This window comes from Scophthalmus maximus, chromosome 2 (genome assembly GCF_022379125.1).
Source record: "Scophthalmus maximus strain ysfricsl-2021 chromosome 2, ASM2237912v1, whole genome shotgun sequence".
NCBI classification, from domain to species: Eukaryota; Metazoa; Chordata; class Actinopteri; order Pleuronectiformes; family Scophthalmidae; genus Scophthalmus; species Scophthalmus maximus.
Window position 1 is genome coordinate 8,962,158 of NC_061516.1, and position 20,023 is coordinate 8,982,180.

The 20,023-nt window shown below is 40.7% G+C and overlaps 1 protein-coding gene across 1 annotated transcript; it reads left to right on the forward strand.

Annotated features, from left to right (window-relative positions):
- The first annotated feature begins 5,777 nt into the window (after window positions 1-5,777).
- samsn1b (SAM domain, SH3 domain and nuclear localisation signals 1b) lies at window positions 5,778-19,969 on the forward strand. The gene is made up of 15 exons (XM_035626735.2): window positions 5,778-5,930; window positions 7,896-8,030; window positions 8,125-8,168; window positions 8,350-8,390; window positions 8,583-8,663; window positions 8,891-8,988; window positions 11,727-11,865; window positions 11,953-12,335; window positions 14,497-14,574; window positions 14,754-14,873; window positions 17,029-17,158; window positions 17,418-17,569; window positions 17,908-18,108; window positions 18,205-18,334; window positions 18,717-19,969. Exons 1-15 carry the CDS (start codon window positions 5,907-5,909, stop codon window positions 18,896-18,898), a joined length of 1,938 nt encoding a protein of 645 aa, XP_035482628.2. The 5' UTR covers window positions 5,778-5,906; the 3' UTR covers window positions 18,899-19,969.
- Window positions 19,970-20,023: the final 54 nt, after the last annotated feature.

Genomic DNA, 20,023 nt, shown 5'->3' on the forward strand with positions numbered 1-20,023 from the left:
AGGGTTGATGCATACCCTGAGTGTACAATGTATTTTCTTCCAAAAGACAATGCTTACTTTTTAAAATTGTGATAACACCATTTCATAATGATTTTTGACACCATATGATGATTGCGGATGTTGGTTGATCTAAATAAGTAGAATATTTTGTCTCCAATGTAATTGGTTGCAAAAGTGAATGCATTGCTACAATATATGATGTCATAGGGGCGTGCCTCCTAATTCAATAAAAAGTCAAATAAATTTTAATATATACAGTATATTTGTATTTTACATATAATGCCAAGCAGAAGTCATTTATGGTCACTTTCCTTATACACCTTGTTCATCATTCCTTTATAAAAGATTGTGGATTAAACACTAACCTTAATGAGGTAACTGAATAACCTGATATTTGTTTTTCATAAGTATACCATTTTGCAGTACAAAATCCACTTGTAGTGACTACTGCATTAATAAACTGTGATATGATTATGTTTGAGAATGCCTGCCCTCCATATGTATTGATAAGTTGAATAATGCATGTGTTTAGTGTGTAAATTGGTTGCCTCCATAATTTGTAATTTTAATAATTTTATAATAGTTTTTTAAAAATGTACTTCTCAATATTTACCAAACTTCTGCTTGCTACACTGTTATTTTCACGATGTCAACAGTAGGCATACTCCCTGTACTGCTCTTACCTGAATGCCGGAGACAACAGCGGTAGTGAATGCTTACAAGGGTCACAGTGCTTTGTCATCCTACAGCCATAACTCCTTTTATGGCTCTCACAGAGAGACAGTGTGGGTAATTAGCCTGGCTGTCACCACAGCGGTGGGAATGAAAGGCCCCCTCATGACCTCTGGGTCACACTAGATCAAAGGTCACTTTAGGGCCAGCAGTAAGACCGGTGAACACACATCAAGTGTGCATGTAAGCTCACGTAATGCATCTCTCACGGGTCCGCTGGGCCTCATTATATTTATCAGTGTATCTTTGAGCTAAACGACCTGCAGTGACAAAATAGATTATGTAAAGAAGGAACAGACAGTGGCCTTGGACAGCGAGAGACGTGGTCTGGCTGCCCTCTCCTCTTCACTAGATTACTGTGAGGTTGAAGGCTGAAGTGGATGGTGATGGGCCTACTGAGAGTGACATTTAAGATAGAAATGACATCAAGTGTGGCACCGCTGTGCCCTGTGGCAAGCCACCACGTGGAGGCAATGTCAGCATGATCTGACTTCACCCCAAAATGCTGTGGATCCCCGACCCCTCTGACACTGTACGCACAGCCACACACTGCTCACACATATCCTTCACACATGCCAACTGCATCTCATGTCAAGTGACAGTCAACAAGATCTGCCACCTTCCAGATGTGGATGTGTCTGTTCTCACCTTGGGGAAGATTAAAGCTGCATGACGTTTTTATATGAAATACACAATATTTGTTCTTCTATTTCTCTGCCGTTTTGCGATATTTCTTTTACAATCTGAGCATAAATTCAAAATCCCCATTTCTACATTTAAAACCATACAATTGAGTTATTCAGCTGTATCTAAGCTACATTTGCTCAGGATGAGCAGAGGTGTATTACTGTACCAGCAGCGTTCAAGAAAATAGATTTCATATCATATGAGAGCTAAACAGGGGGGGAAAAGAATTACAGTTGTTGGGGTGCGTCGCTGCATCACCCAGCAAGCTCTCAGTATCAGCAAGCCACGAAATCCAATTATCTTATTCATATATGGCACAATGACCTTTGACTTAACATTCAAATGGTCAATTTCAGCAGAACTCACAGAGCCACAGGAGGCATGAGAAATTGTTTTCCTTTTGCTGAGAGCTTATCTTGAACTGTGGCTATAATTTATAAGAGGTCTATTTTGTGTCCTACAGAAGTCATCCGAACTACAACTCCCAAGGAGAATGGAGATCAGATAGGGAGGTCTGGCTTCAAGGACAGGGAAGCCATTTAAAGGTGACATTTTAGTCAACGCAGCGGGTGCTGCCAATCTATCTTTCCTCGGCTCTATCTGTGGCATTCGTTTTACATGCCTATCTCCTTCTCTCTCCGCCTCTCCTATCTTGCTTTCTCTTTTGGGTTTCACTTTCTTCCCTCCCTTCTCTCTTTCTCCACCACACACACACACACACACACACACACACACCTCACCTCTCCCTCCCTCCACCATCCCCCGCTCTGTGACGTGCTGACGAGGCAGCAGGGAGGAAGCGGTGTAATAAAAGGAAGCGCTAATGAAAGGTTGAGCGGGGTCAACATACTCACATACCTTTGCCAGACAAGGGTACCGGAGGTCATTTATTCCAAGGGGACAAACTGCTTCACTTTTTGACTTGGGGGTGTCAAAAGTTTAAAAGGTCGCAATAAAGGTCACCAGGTCATAGCCTTTGGGCTGAGATTCTATGCATCTTGGGGTCAGAGGTCAGCACAGGAATGCTGGCTAAAGCAGAGGATAGGAGAAGGGTCAAAGGTGACATCTCCATCCCCCGTTTGGATGAAAATGTCCGAGTGAATGACGGTTTTACTTTAGCCAGAGATTGGAGGTCAAAATGTGCCTATAAGGCATCAGGAGGGTTGGGCTGAAGGTGCAACTGTGATTCAATTTGATAATTACACACAGTGGAAGGTATATAATGGAACTTAATGAATCATATTAGATTCAGACTGCCACAAGAAGAATTACAACATTTAATAACTATTCAATAATAACTGTTGCTACTTTGGACAAAATTTATGCGAGTAATAACAAATCCAATGACAGCCATTGTTCCAAGACTCTAAATATAGTGTTGAAAACTATTACAAGACTGAAGGATATTCAATGATTTAGATATACATGTGTTTCATTACATTTGTCAGACACTCTCTTGTAGCATTACAAAAGGGGGGTACTCATGTTAACAGTGAAGGATTCAGCTGTAATGACATATGGGATGCGCTTACAGCCACACTGAATTCAGTAGGTGTGACACTGCCATCTACAGGAGCAAAGTAAAACCGCCAGAGTCATGCCAGCATTGCTATGCACTGTACATTTGGTTACAGACAGTTCCATTAAAGGACGTGGCTTAATGTAAAGCTGCAGATCAAAGCACGAAGACTGGCTCTTGCTCACAAAATGAGGAGGCTGTATTCAATGTGAGAATGTGTGAAACAAGCAGATTACTGGTGTTAATTTAATCAGACTACGCTGTGCATTACAGAACATTGCCTTTAGGGATCGTTCTCTTTGTATTAAAGGTCACAAACATGGGCGCCGTATCTTTCTCAAGATACTTTGTTAAAAACAATTACGATAGCACATGATGTTGTTTCACTGTGTGGCTCTCCCCATATGCAGTTTGGGTTTGAGTCTCATCTGGGAGGAAAACACAACAGAGACCAGTTTTGTCGTTGCTGATTATCAGGTTGGAACATTCAATAATTAGATTAGGCCTGCAGGGTCTATGAATTTATAACCCTGTATTCCTGACGGATCCCAATAGAGGGCAGCACAGTGGAACTCAGTACCAACATTGGCAATAAGGGACATTTTGATGAGTGTTTGTGTTTTGATGAGCTGCGACGTGAGTGCTGGCATTTCAAATGTCCATGAGTGGTCCCACCCAGATGAACGAAACAGAAAAATATTTAATTCTAATAACAACAATATTTGTCTTTCTGGCAAAATCTATATAAAAGTGTTAATCCAACAATCTACATAAATGTGTCTCCATTTATGTTAAATAAAATACATTTTTTATGGGCAGGAGCATAGGCGCAAAAAGATATTTTACATTCAACATGAAAGTGTTTTAATATGAATAAACAGAAAGAAAATCATACCTGTTGGTGATATAAAAATAGTCCTACAAAAAGCTCTTCTATCTTTGTACAGCTAAAATGGAGTAGCCGCTCTGTTTTCAGTTCAGTTCAACAGTTTATTGGGGAATTGATTTTGGTTCTTTTTTTGTGTTTTCAATGTTTGGGAAACTGATGTCATCCCCCCTGGTGATCACTGTGATGTGATTCACAACTGTTATTATAGTAGAGTAGTTGCCATATTCTCATCAAAACACCTCAACAATCATGCTCATATAATCATTTTAACAAATATGCATCATAAAATGCATCATGATGGCTAAAAATAAATTAGACATACGCTATTAATGGTCATCAAGCAACTATTTTTATCTGGGTTTTCCTTTACATCTCACATTTCAGCCCTCCACTACTGATAACCCCTGAAAACTCCATGCTGAATTTACCATAAGCCAAGAGAACATGCCATTAACTTACTGGAAGAAAGAAACCTGGAAAGGCTTGGTTCTAAAAACCACAGTGGCCACAGTGCACCTTTGGGACATATATCACCTCAGTGTTCTTCAGCTGAGCCCTAGAGTTGAGTTCAGTATCCCAACTCAAGTATATGCCCGAATAGGCTTAAAGGTATGAAACCAGATCAGGTTTGCACATCGGGTGTGGTGTCATGCACCAACTCTGACTGAAAATATAAAAAATCTGATATCATCAACGTCAGATGCTATTAAGTTGAATTATGTAAATAGTACCTGGCTTTGACCAATGTAGGGACTGAAAGCCTGGGTGTGTGGTTTCTGCTGCTTCAATTGAGGCATTATTTCCCTAAACTTTATTGAAGGCCAATGTTATATAACTGGTGTATAACCCCTTATAGAATATAAATCTTTGCTGCGGTAAAGACAGATATAAGACATAAGCTATAAAGGATATTCTTGGATGCATAAACAGTAAGACTCTTGAATTTACTTTCTGAGAGAGTCAAATATAAGTAGCGTCTTGGATTCTTATTACCAGAGAAATATTGTCCTCATTCTCTGACCTAATTCTTCCGCAGAGCCCCATCACAGCAAGATGAAAGGACTTCTTTATCTCTGGATGAGAGACAAAAAGACGGAGACGGTGTAGACAAATGCACAGAAGAGAAATGGGGGTGGGGGTGGGGGTTGGGGTGGTAGGGGGCTTTCAATAGGGGATTAACATTGAGCTTGACATCAGTAATGATTGTAATAATGTTATTTTCAGAAACCTCTTCACTGGGACAACTGTCTGGAAGGAATAAGAGCTGGAAACCATGGATTTACACTGATGTTTATCCTCAGTGCAGATGAAAAGAAATGACTGTAATAAGAGGTTTGTGCTAAGAGATTTATGGGATTTGTCAGTGAAACACAGATATTTTCTCAAGTATCCCCACTTGGAGAACAGGTGAACATTTCTGCAGCTTCCCTGAGGCAAAACACCCACCGTCTGAAATGGGCTCAGTCACTGTAACTCTGCTTTTGTTTATTAGTTTATTATTATTTTAATCATAGAGATACTGCTAAGCATTTTTTTCTAACATTTTCTATACACATTTATTAAAGTTAGTATTCTTGGACTGGCAAGCTTTGCTATGAAAACCTTCTGTACTATGCAGAAGTATGGCATCTGTGTATTCTGCAAGAATATTAACAGCAACAATAATAATGATAATAATAGTAATGATAAGTTGGTTTTCTGAGTAAACACTGTGTTTAGAGGTTTAACTTTATGTAGAGATTACTCAATCTCCACCAGGCCATTATCATTTCAGATTCATGCCAAACAAAGCCGGCCTGGGCTGTTTATTGTCTTGTTGTTATGGGTGGCCAGGCTCTTTCTGAGGCCAGTGTTGAACAGTGAAGGCTCACTGCATCTATTGGATTATGTGAGGGATTTGAAAGTAGGATTAGGCCATTGGGCTGTGGACAGCATGGGGGCTGCACAAGCCCTTACATCACGGGGGCGTGTTAGGGTGCATGTGTGTGTTTGGGTGGGAGGTTAGCATGTGAAAGTGTTGGTGCATCCCAGAGGCTCGTCTCCACTTGGCTCCATTGTTTGTGGCACGGACCGTCGAACATGAACCTGTTCTGCTTCACGCTGGTAAGATACGTCCTCTTCTGAACTCCAGTAGATTTGAGTTATGTCTGTCAGGGGCACTCGTTCAATCCCTGCAGCCTCAGAGGCAGAAGAGATTCTGTGTGTCTCTGTGGGAGACACTGGTGATGTTATTCTTGTTGACAAGGATCTGAAATGGGCTCTCTGGGGAGAGAGACAACAACTACAACCACTTTCCTTCTCTCCAAGATTCATAACGTTCCTTAGATGCAGCCTTTGCTGTCATAGTTGCTGGGTTAGTTTCGACCATATATAGTTGCAAATGTAATATCTTTATTTTGGAATAAATCATCAGCAGACAGGATATAAAGAACATGTAAACATGACATATTTTCCAACAATGTAATTTTTTTAACATTGTGCATGAAGTCAACCGGTGCATAGCACCAGCTCTTGTTTGAATAAGGATGAATGTGCATCTTCTTGGTATCACTCAATAATGTGATTATTATATTGAGAAAAGAGATCATGAGACTGGTGTTGAGTGTGGGGGGTGAATCCAACTTTGTCACATGGCTGCATTTAGCACTAAAACAATAATAATGTTTTAGTTGTTTATACTGTATCTTTATCTATACTTTTCTATACTGCTGTGGCTCAGGGAGTAGAGCGGGTTGTCCACTATACAGAAGGTCAGCGGTTTGATCCCCAGTTTCTCCAGTCTGCATGCTGAAAGTGACACTGAACCGTCCGTCAGCATGTGAATGATATATGTTTGAAAAAAATGCTGTGTGTGCTACGTTTGTGTGAATGGGGTGAATGTAACTTAGATAAGTAACTGTATAAATAAACACAATCCATTTATATCTACAGGTATAACAGGACTAAATGTTGATACCATGCTTCCCCTTGCACTCAGTGCAGATTTGGGGCTTTGGTTTAAAATCCTGAATTTGGCCACAGTGCGAGACAGTATGAGATGTCATCAGCCAAAATTGAAAACCACATTGAAACAAAATCATAAATTGTTCTACTGAACAAGCCAGAATTTTGTCAGTGGCTACACGACTGATGTCATTAATTTAATGTTTAATCAAAATGGGGAGATTCTGTGGAATCAAACAATAAAAACAGAAATATCAAAAGTTACACACTCACTTGCACACACAGAGCGTGTCAGGATGGAGCAGCTTACCCTACCAGTGTCACCATCTTAAAGGTTGAAATGAACTGGCTTGTCAGTACCATCCTGTTGAGGACATATATGACTGTAGTGGCTGTTGTGAAGCTGATTCCACAGAGCACTTTATAACATGTAAGCATGACATTAAGGTTGTGGACGGGAGGCTCAGGGCAGGGAAGGAGGTGAAACATTGTCACCAATAGAAACCAAACATGTTTAAGTTGACAAGTATGATTTAATTCATGGGTGTAATCATCTCTTTCGTTTCATTAAATTCCATCAGTCCTGGTTGTTGAATGTTGCATGAGTCTTCCTGAAGGACATTTAACTCTTTTACCACCATTCTGTGGAATCTTTTTTTTTTTTTACCCTCAAATGTTTGACCATCGTAGGTTTCCAAATACTCGATTAATATTTACAATTGCAAATAGTGCTTCTAGAACATAATCCAGCACTGCCTTTTCACATGGCCAGACATTGAGACCCAATCAGTGTGTTTGTGTCTGACTGCTGACTTGACCTATTCAGGAACTCAGGAAATTAAGCAGAAAAAAGTACAGCAAAGAGTAATAGATATTGATTATACATAGTTTAAGTGGTACACTGTACATGCAATGAAAATTCATCAGTGTAGATGCCGAACCCTTAGATGAGTAGCCATGTTCACCTGCCCCTGCTGCTGTGACACTTTTCATTGATTTTATATTGTGTATGATTATTGATTCCAGACAATTCCTCTTGAATGAACCTCAACAATAAGTTTGAACAGAGTGAATCGATGTTGGCTGCTGTCACTATGCAAACCGCTGATTGTTCTTTTTTCCCAGGCGGGCTCCACGGAAAGCATATATGAACCAGCCTACAGCCAATCACTGAAGGAAGTCCTGCCCAAGTACCAGTGCAGCCCTGCTCTTCTGAGCTGTGGTCCTGAGTGGGGGGGCTCAGATCCATCCATCGGTTCCGTAAGTTAACGATCTCTCAGATCTAGACCTGATCAATCACTGGTATTAGTGGGCAATTTTCAGAAGATTTTAAAGCCGTCTTTGTTTTCCCAAGAATCAACCTGAGAATGCCATGAAATCAAAAAGGGGCAATAAACGGTATGTGAGATTTCTTGGCTCATTTTGTTCAGTAACCTGTTTTGTCAAGTGAGCACACAGTGCATTGCTCAATGATGGTTTCTATTGATTTCCTATGGCTGTGTTTTTCACTCTGCTCTTCTTTCACTCAATAGAATCAACTTTGTTCCCATTAGGAAAATTAAAATATTTGTCATTTCAGGTCATGTTTACCAACATCACCCTCAGAAAATGAAACATTAGGTTGGTGTTACATTATTACAGTGACTTATCTTAATATGTCTAATATCATTTTTCTTACATGTGGTTAGGACTAAATGCAGGCTCATACTGCTCGTCTAGATCTCATATCACATCTTGAACCTTTCTGTATGCAGCTACAATGTGACCAATGTGTCACCTGCTTCTTCTTCCTCACCACCTTGTCTGTTGCAGAAAAAGACATCAGTCATGTTTGCTGGATGTCATCTGGTGACCAGAAGGACTTATCTCATCAAAACAAAGTTCAGAGCAGAGGTGATGGAACACGTCTGTATGATCAAAAGCAAATTCCTTATAGAGATTAAACTAAAAGACAGTTTATTTGAACTTCTCAGAGTGAGTGTATGGTATAAATAATGTAGGTGTATTTTTTGTATTATCTGATATGTTGAATAAATGAAAAATCTCCTTATTGATTTGTGCGTTTGACAATAGACGCACGTTATAAAGCCTTATCTGACATGTGTGGGTTGATCCTGCAGAGATGCGTGAAGCTCCCTGTCAGAGCAGCAGGCTGACAAGAGATGACAGAGTGAAGGAGCTGAACCGTGACAGGACACAGACAGATCTACCAGCTCAGGTAAAACCACATTACTGCTGCCTCACAGCAGCCACAAGTAGAGCCGCATGGTGTAGTGTTTGAAGTCAATCTAACACCACTTTCTAAATAAATCAAATTTGATTAATGTCATTGACACGTGGACCACAAATGATAATTACTTCCAAAGTGGATGGCAGAGTTTAGTCTTTTGTAATCCTGTACCCACGTGACAGGCTGGCACGTAGATACCTGGCACACCTGGATGTTTGCGCACATGTTAGTGCATGTGAGGGAAATGACAGTGCTTGCTTCCCACAGTCTGCTTATATAACAAACTGAGTAAATTATGTCACAATGAAGTAAAAGTAAAGTAATAATAAAAATGAGCCGGGCATGGCTTTGCTGGGGGACCCTGGCAGACGGCCTGAGGGCAGAACGGATAACGAGCAAAGGGGCTCAGTAGGACGACCTGGAGATCGAGCAAAGGGGTGCAGCCATTCAGGGGGAAGAGCGTAGGTCAGCACGGCCGCCTACTGGGGACCAGGAGCGTGGGTCGGCCTGGCTGCCGACTGGGACTTAGGGACAGGGGTCGGTCAGGCCTTCGACCGGGGTTCAGGGACAGGGGCAGAACATTTGAAACTAAGGACTGAGGCAGTACACTGGAAACTAAGGACTGAGGCAGTACACTGGAAACTAAGGACTGAGGCAGGACACTGGAAACTAAGGACTGAGGCAGTACACTGGAAACTAAGGACTGAGGCAGGACACTGGAAACTAAGGACTGAGGCAGTACACTGGAAACTAAGGACTGAGGCAGGACACTGGAAACTAAGGACTGAGGCAGGACACTGGAAACTAAGGACTGAGTCAGGACACTGGAAACTAAGGACTGAGTCAGGACACTGGAAACTAGGGACTCAGGCAGTACACTGGAAACTAAGGACTGAGGCAGTACACTGGAAACTAAGGACTGAGGCAGGACACTGGAAACTAGGGACTCAGGCAGTACACTGGAAACTAGGGACTCAGGCAGTACACTGGAAACTAAGGACTGAGGCAGGACACTGGAAACTAGGGACTCAGGCAGTACACTGGAAACTAGGGACTGAGGCAGGACACTGGAAACTAGGGACTGAGGCAGGGCACTGGAAACTAGGGACTGAGGCAGTACACTGGAAACTAGGGACTGAGGCAGGACACTGGAAACTAGGAACTGAGGCAGGACACTGGAAACTAGGGACTGAGGCAGGACACTGGAAACTAGGGACTGAGGCAGTACACTGGACACTAAGGACTGAGGCAGGACACTGGAAACTAAGGACTGAGGCAGGACACTGGAAACTAGGGACTGAGGCAGGGCACTGGAAACTAGGGACTCAGGCAGTACACTGGACACTAAGGACTGAGGCAGGACACTGGAAACTAAGGACTGAGGCAGGACACTGGAAACTAGGGACTGAGGCAGTACACTGGAAACTAGGGACTGAGGCAGGACACTGGAAACTAAGGACTGAGGCAGTACACTGGAAACTAGGGACTGAGGCAGTACACTGGAAACTAGGGACTGAGGCAGGACACTGGAAACTAAGGACTGAGGCAGGACACTGGAAACTAAGGACTGGGGCAGGACACTGGAGACTGGCCAGGAGACTGGCTGGGGGTCCGCCGTATTAACAAAATCCTTGAGCCAGTCATTCAAACTCAGCAGATCAAAAACCTCAACACAGGTACGAGGACAAAAAAGCACTGGGGTGATGCATGGAAAAAAGAGACAAAGGGCTACACAGTGCTAAACGTAGATAAACAGGATTTAATAGAGATAAAGAGACGAACCAACCAGAACAAAGGGAGGCACAAAGACTATATACACACAAGAGGGCACAGGTAAGAATACACTGGGGAGATACATTGGGAACAGGTGCAGACGATCACAGGGAATCACAAGAAACGTAAAATAAGAGGAAACCAGACACACAAGCACAGGAAATGAATTACAAAATAAAACAGGAAATACAAACTGCACACAACATAAGGGATCACAAGAAAGTAACTTTACATAAACCAAGAGAAGGAAGAGCAATCACAGAAATGATACACAAAGACCACGAAGAAACAAGGTTCACAGAGTTCCAAAAGAGTGTCACCAAGGTCGAGAAGAAACTTAAGTCTTGGACCATGACGATATGAAATGCAGAAAGAATAATTAAGCGCACTCACTCAAGTTGATGATTAAATACGTAGTTATTTACCGGAACATGTATTTTTTCTTCAAACTCCCTCTAAACTGAGAGGTACGTATTGTACTTATTATATTTGTAAACAACCAATATGATACACTTTTGATCATTTAAGTACACAAAGCTTATGATACTGTAGTTTTACTTCAAATGAATACAAAGTGAATAATTCTTCCACCACTGAGTATAAAGGGCATTAAATCTTTTCGCTAGATCAAAAACCTCATGTCTGCTTGTCTGTCCCCGGTGAAAGAAGGTTTACAACATTTTCTGCTCCAGCCATTTGGAAAAGCTTTCTGAAAATTGACAATTGTTTTGTTTCTTTTCGTTTTGCTTTGTTCTTAGCATAAATGAGTCTCCATATGTCACTGAATATACATATATGTAAACATACACAAACAGACACAACACACCAAGTGGTCGATTATTCAAAACACAGTGGTGTGAAAATGCTACATTTTTCCAGTGCAACATTCTATGTAGTTGATGCAGGGGGTGTGCCCCTCTGCCTTCAATGCACAAATTCTTTCTTTTTTACAGGAAAGTGAAACTGCAGCTGACAAAGCAGAATCCATACACACCAAAAGAAGGCTAAAGAAGTTACAGAGTCTGGTGCAAGCAAAGAAGGCTCATCAGGGTGGAGCTGGGAAAGGAAAGAACACAGAATCTGAGGATAACGGTGAGTAATTGCTGGTGGTGATCTTGGATCGGTTGGAGAAGCTGCATTATTGCATGATTATCTCAAATAATTACCCCTCATCTTCAGATCGTTTGTCGGGTGTGCTGAGTAACAGCAATCCAGTGCTGACCTGCATCGGCCTGGGGAAGAGAGCAGAGAAGTCCTCATCACCACAGCGGCAACAGGCCAAAGGCCGTGACGATTCGGAGGAGGAGGGCATTGTCAGCCCAAGGGTCGGAAATCATCTGTGGAGCCCCTTTGAGTGTCCACAGCCCTGGTCTCCATTCTACCACACCTGCCACCCACCTCGACATGAGCTGTGGAGCTGCGGCGGCACCTTGTCACTACCTCGGGCGACGGAATGGGATCGTTTTGAGAGTTTGATACAGGAACTGGACATCAAACAGCCCAGTCTGTCTCCCCCACAAATGGTCCGCTCCATCACAGATCTGCACCTCTCACCAAACACAGTAAGACACACGTCACTGTTACCATTACCATCAGTGAATGAGACCAGATTGACAGCCTCTAACCAACTAAGGCAGTAGTGTTTCCAGTGCACGATTTTCCAATAAAACCAGCAGATGTTGCATCTTAAAGGATATCTCACAGTTTTTTCGAGTGTGTCTTAAAGGACCACTCGGATATTTTTAAAGCTGAGGCCTATTTTTCCATCTAATGATTAAAGATGTTTGCAATCGGTCCAATAATGAGTGAACAGCAGGGAGCCTGCACTGAGCACAGTTTTACTTTGCTTGCTTGCTTGAGAAATTGTGACCCTATACTTTAATTGTCTTCTTTTTCTGGCTTCATTGAGAAGTTCATGTTGGAAGTTACTTCTCCACCAGCCTTTCATTGCTTCTGCCAACTATATTTGCTTTAAAACCTTAAATGAGACACGTAGGATCTTTAAATGTCTTTGAATTTCTTTGCAAAGCATTTATTTTTTGTGCCAAAGTACAGCAGAGAGCAACATTAAGGCTACAGTCTCCGATGTCTAACCCTTTCCGTTGATGCAGTCTATTATGTAGCCTGCTGCTCCCAGACCTGCACCGTGTCATTAAAGTGTGCCTTGCAGGGCCCTACTTTCTAATTGCACCTCAGAGCTCTTTGGGGAACATTTAGACCATCTGAACTGTAATTGAAATGTCTACTGACTACTCGTTTCTTCTTAATTGCTTTTAAGGGATTCTGAGCCAAAGGTTTTACAGCTGAGTTACATTTTCAGCCTCAGTAAGCAGCACTAATGCCTCATAAACTGCAGTTTAATAATATCATAATAATGACCACAATCATAATCACATGAAAACATAACAAATATGGCGATATTAGTGTTTAGACCATACTGCTAAGACGTAACAACTGATATCCCTTGAAGCATTATTATTAATAAAATATGAGTTTACATTATGTTTGTTATAAATCTGGTCACAATTGTAATATATACATTGGTAACTTGAAAGCAAGCAGCAGCTTAAGAATTGATTGTCTGGGAGCTGCACATGAATGATGAAATGATTGGGGAACATTTCACAGATAATGCGTATAGACAACAGGGCTCCGGAACAATGGTTTTCTAAGCCTGCATCTAAAGGATACTAGTTAGTCACATTATGTAGAAAAAAAGGATCCAGAGGGTTTGAAGTTTAGCCTAAGGACTAATATCTCTGCGTTTTCTGCTTAGATTGAGACAATTATCTATTTCGATTTTTATTTTTGATTCCCCCAGCATTGAGGACATACAATAATAAGTGAGATGAGAATATCAGTTACCAACCTTTCAATGTTGCACAGTTGCAAAATACAGCGGATTTTAGACAGTTTTTTAAAAAATATTATTAGTTATTATTGTTGACTTTACATCCCTGGGGATTCCAACAGTATTAAAAAAATCAGTCTCCAGTTCATCATCTCAACCCAAAAAATAATTCCACCAATTACCCTTTAATCTCATCATGCAGCTGGACATTTTTTTTCCTCCTTCACCACATGTAGCAAGGATATTTTGGATAAGATAGTTTTATATTTTAAAAAACATCTGCCTCAGAATTAACATTAACATGGCTGTAAATACAAATAGGAAACGATTAACAAATATTTATTTACAAACATAAATATATCCATGGTTGTAAATGTTTTCTATCAGATAATGTATGAACAGCTGCTTATCCAACCACGCCACATCTGAGAGTGAGGCCTCAGTTCAGTAACGGCCAATGATGGGAAATGAGCCAAGAGTCAGTGTAACAGATGTTGTGAGAGCAGAGCTGAATGACTGATCAACTGAAGTTACTGACCAACTGTTTTCATACTGAATATGAGAGCATGGATCAGCAGACCAGGACGTGATAAACTGAAAATAAAATATTGGTTAAAAAATAACAGTGAATATAATATTTATAATATAATATTTTGAATCAGGCCATAAATCATGCATATCCAGCTCATTTCCATATCCTGCTGTATTGTTGCCAGGGGTTAACCTATTTTCAGAACACAAATCATAAACAGGGATAAACACAAACTGTTTGTGTTGTGGTGTCACAAGGAGAACACACAGACACGCACAGAGACAGATAATATGCCCATCTGTCTATTGAAAACCCTTATTTTAATCTGTATTTTACCCAGTTGACCAGATTTGGGAGATTGGACGCCTTCTCACAACACATGCCTTTAATGAAACCACGGGACGATGGAAGCTGTGCGGTAAGACAACCAACTTCCTCAATCAGCCAGCTTGTTATTCTAGGAATTGAGCTTTGTCAAACATCTTTAACATCCTCACCACCAGATCAAATTTCAATATTTTCACGGAAAATTTGAACTGTTTATTTGGTATTTGTGGAGGGAGCCCTCTGTTTACAGTGTGTTTTGTTTCTAAATAGAAACAGGAGCAGACTGATGATCCAACCAAATCAGGGCCAAAAGAATTGCAAATGGAGGCGCCAGAGAGCGTCAGGACGCATGCTGAGGCCCCACCAGAGAGGGTTCAGACAGCCACCATTGTACGTTGGGCACCTTACAAGGATTATGTTAATAAAACAAGTCTGAAGTTCATGGCGCTCTGCATTTGAAGTGGTTCACACCGATTGAAATAACATCTGTCAGCAACCAGACACAGCTGTCAGCCCCACACCAGGTCTGCCGCTCACAAACCACCAAACTATCACTTATCATTTTATAGTAAGTACTTGACATGCTAGTGTTGAAATTAGACCTGGCAGTATAGTAGGGACATACAGACCCAACCCTCATACCTGGTTAACACAGGCCAAAAATCACCAACAATGTGGCCATGGTATTTAAAAATGTTGTATCACCATATGCATATTCATCATATTGAACAGAATTTCCATTAATAATAATTACATGACTATTAAATTGAAATTCTTAGATACCTCTGAATTAGTTTTGGATTCCTTCTCAGATCATCCAGCTGTTTTACTCAGTGGCTTGACCACGTACAGGCATTTGCAATACATGTGTGACCAGTATAAACAAGGATTCATTTAGCATTTCATGATAATTATACATGAACATATGCTTAGTTAATTCATAACTAATGCATCACTCGTTATGAATTGCAAGATACACAGAATTCCTCGAATAGGAAATTCATATACACAATTCATGTACACACACACAGACAGACACACATACTGTAGACACATGCACGTCACTTGGATTTTTCTAAAACAGGGGGCATCTGGTGGCCTATTGGTGCATATACCACATAATCTCCGCGTCCACAGTCTGATTCCTGGCTGGGGGACCGTTGTTTCATGTCATATCCCATCTTTCTCTGTGACCTAGTTTCTGTCTTTCTCTCCCCTTCTCTCTCTAAAGTGGTAAAAAAAAACTGAAAAAAAGAGGAACTGGCCACAGATATATGGCAACAGTTTGATCATTTAATTGCTGATTCATTATCAGTATTTGGTAACAATGGTACAAGACACACATAAATACATATCTAAATGATAACATGAAAATAACTAAGTCATGATGAATTAATGCATGAAGTATCAGAAATTTCTGCTGTGCACAATAAAGAAATGATCATTAATTAAATCAAACTTATGGCATACACAACGATAAGATATGGATATTCCTTTGTGGAAATTGTGTGCAACCCAATTCACTTGAATCCAGTTACATCAAAAGCAAGGGTCAGTGATTTATTTTGTGCCTAAATGGATAATAAAAAGTGTCACTGAAATTTGACTACTAAAAAAACGTTTGAGTGCTAAAGAGTCAAACGTTTTATGTGAATCTGTCTGATTAGATGATAAAACTGTTGACGAACTCTAACATTTGTGGTAAAAATGACCAAACCGACCGTGTCCTAAATTAGCGCCTCTACCGTTGACAGGAGGTATATGCCACAATTAATTGTCTGCATTTGTCTTCACCGACCCATGCTTGATGAGCTTGTAGAAGTGAGCGTGATGATTAGGGTTAAGGTTACATGGCAGAGAATAAGCACCATTACGTCTTGAAATCGACCACTTAAGTCGTAATACACAGCTTGAACAAACAACAGAATTTTTTTAGAATAATGCAGGTGACATGCAGAATACTGTTGCAGTGTAGAGAAATCGACAAAGAGTAACACAGAGCCTGCCAACACCCTTGAATTATATGTATTTTGTCTGCTTCCAGTTTCTTCCCACATGTCCATCACTTTAAAAGATTTGGCTGACAATTTCAAAACACAGTCAAAATCATATATCTTTTTTTTAATATATATATATAAACTGCATGCCAGTTTAGAAGCTTACACTTCAGAAACTGCAGTCAGATGGACTGTGCCAGTGGAGTCCGTGATGTGAAAGTCCCCGAACAAGTTAAAAGCTGAACACAGGTAGCTGGGGATTATGCTCATCTCACACCTCCTCATTGTCAGCTATAAAAAGCAAGTCAACTCTTGCAGGATTAAGTATTTGGCTTGCCAGAGAACCTGCGTGTCCCAGCATAAACTGGGATGATGAGCTGTCCCGTCACATGCGGAATCAAACGGAGCAGCTTAGGTCTCTGACTCAGCTTTCTGGTTGGTTAGCGTTCTCTTTTGTTTCCCCGTGTAGTTGGAGTGATTGAACGAGTGCCAGAGAACAAAAAGCATAGGAGAGAATAAAAATGTGACTTTGTGTTTCGACTGTGCAGGACGGAGACACTCAGAAAAACGGAGCACTGAAGGAGGCTGCTGGTGGGCGACCATTGACTAAAGGACACAGGCAGTCCACTAACTCTCTGGAAAGCCTCTACAGCCTGAACAGTGGACAAAGCTCCTCAAGTAAGCACCTTCTGGCACTGAACCAAGCACACTTTTCACAACGCAACTTGATGAATTATGCAACCCTTGTTTGTGCACTCCTCTACCTCTGCCCCCTTTACTCCAATTTATCTAATTTAGATGCACTGATTTGTAAAGCCACACTAACCACTCACACTCTCTTGATTCTGACATGTGGACAATCAGAAAGCTGCAGAATTCACAAGTCAATGTAGCTCCCCCCTTATGGAACACTTTTGTTTTGTGTGTTGCTCCATAGGTGGAGTCACCAGTGGGTCAGACTGCTCGAGTAACAGAGGCAGTCTGAGGCTGGAGGACGATCTACTGTGCACCAGACAGTTCTGTGGCAGAGCTAGAGTCCATACAGACCATGTGCCAAGTCCATATGACACAGAATCCCTTAAACTCAAGGTAAACAAACCTGGAAATTAAATAGATTCAATAAATGACGTAAGTAACTGTATTAGTATCTGTATCATACACCATAAGACCATATAGGACCATAAGAATAACTCCATACATTTAAGTATAGCCTTAAAGGTCGATTTTATTCCTGTGTATTAGTCTTAATATATTTTGACTTAGTATCTGCTTCCAGATATATGGAAGCAACACATTTATTGTAAATTCTGCATTTTTTTAACCTAAAGGTGTAACAATAAGTGTTTTTTTGTACACGATCTGTTATAAATGAATGTAATAAATTAAAACTAAAACTAACTAACTAATAAATCCAAACTTTCCTGCAGGTGGGAGATGTGATTGACATCATCGCCAAGCCACCAATGGGAACATGGACAGGCATGCTGAATGGCAGGATTGGGAATTTTAAGTTCATTTATGTGGATGTGCTAGGAGAGGAGAGACCTGAGATACACAAGGAAACACACAGCCACAAAGTGAAACACAGATCAACTGTCCAGGAAGTGTTAAAGCGCCTCAGTTTGGAGGTATTTTGCTTTTATTTAAATTCTGGACTGATCTGATGCTGCAACAATTATCTTCTTTACAAGGTGTTCCATCAGGAGTATTTCTCGCCTCTGCAGCAGAACGGTTACCAAACAGCAGAAGACTTGATGAGGCTGAGGGAACATCACCTGATGGAGCTGAATGTGACTGATCCAGAGCACAGGCATCGCCTGCTCGCCGCTGTCGACCCCCTGCAGCAACTACGCCGTGAGTAATGGGAACCATACAAAAGGTTATCCAAGGACAGTGTCATCACGCACATTTTGCGACATGATAAACCTGGAAAAAGCCACGCTTTTGACATTTGCAGTCAGAAAGGAGAGGGGACAAGTGACATTACACCTAAAGTAGATAAGACAGGGAGGGTATCCGGGCTACGAAAGAGGTGAGCTATATAGTTTAAGAATAACAGCATAATGCCAAAGAGCATTTCTGAGAATTAGAGCAGGACACACAAGGATGTTGGCCACAGACAGACAGGCCATTCAGTCTAAATGCACAGGAACAATAGCTGTGAAGGATTACTTACTGCTCATCTTTTCATCTCTCTAACAGTACATCCAGCCAACACGTCTTCTCTGATTTACAGCTGATCGTCAGTTGGAGAATGAGGCCAATCAGGAGGCTGAGGCCACCGGTAAGAACACAAAGGCAGATATGAACAGTTGCTCAAGAGACTCCGGCTGCCCTGACAACCCCACAGAGGACACGGACTTCCACGTCGCCTCTCAACAGCCTCTAACAGCTGTAAAGACAGTCTCAAGGGAATAATCCTTTCTTTATAATGCCTGCCCTGTTGAGATGAATTGTGAATTATAAGATGTTTTTTATGTTCTTAGCAAACAAAGTAATTTTACGTAGAAAATGCCCACCCGGAGGGTTTACCACTGCTACTCCTTCAACTACTGGTTATATGTGTTCAATTGTTTCCTGAAATTTATCATTTCATATGTTTTATTTTTAGCATGATTACATTTTAATGTGGCTTATGACAATCATCAAAAAGCATCACCCATGAAATATGAATGTTCACCGTCTGTATGCAGGACAGCACTACATTTGAGCACTCCACTGACAATAACATGAGTTTTTTTCAAATTGTACAAACGTCTCGGGCTGCAACTAACAATTATTCTTATTACATGTTAAAGTGCCAATTATTTTCTTAAATAATCAATTAATTGTTGGTTTGTTCAATAACAAGTTCGAAATGAGTAATTACTGTTTAAAAAAGTAATTAGTGATCCCATTCTCCTAAGATGGTGTCTTCATTGATGATGTTTTGAACAATAGTACAAAACCCAAATATTTTCAAATTACTGTCATAAAAGAACTTTAAAAATTAATGAGTTAGCAAAGTTTTAACAATTAATCTTCTGTTGATCAACTATCTGATTAATTTTGACCTCCACAAACGTCATTTTTTTTAATAATATTCGGAGTAATGCTAGTGATTTGAAGTGAATCTAACATTTTTCTACTATTACCAAAATGAAAACTGTGGTTTGAATCATTTGCAATGCTTTAAATGTTGGCTGAGACCATATTTGCTCTGAATGTTCTGGGCAGCTAGCATGAATGTATTCACATCAACAAAGTGTTGTGCATCCTAATTCCCTGTTGTAGCACTCTACCAATATAACACAAGTATTTATATGAGAATCTCACCAATTTACAGGAAATAACCAAGTGTGGTCTCTTGTAATTTCATCAGAAGCTGCAACCTTGTTGATATTTTTTAATGAGCAAATAAACTATATGCTGCTTGGGAATACCTTAACAACCATGAAGTTTATCTTTATGACCATCTTAGTTTAGCATGTCAACATTTGCTACGTAACACAAAACACTACAAGTAGGATATTGCTGATGAGAATGTCAATGATTTGTGCCATA

Excerpts from the sequence above, each read along its gene's own strand:
- samsn1b (XM_035626735.2), top strand. The coding sequence starts at position 5,907 with ATGAACCTGTTCTGCTTCACGCTG. Across the intron at positions 8,391-8,582 it reads CTCAGAAAATGAAACATTAG|AAAAAGACATCAGTCATGTT; the intron begins GTTGGTGTTACA and ends TGTCTGTTGCAG. Across the intron at positions 11,866-11,952 it reads CACAGAATCTGAGGATAACG|ATCGTTTGTCGGGTGTGCTG; the intron begins GTGAGTAATTGC and ends CCTCATCTTCAG.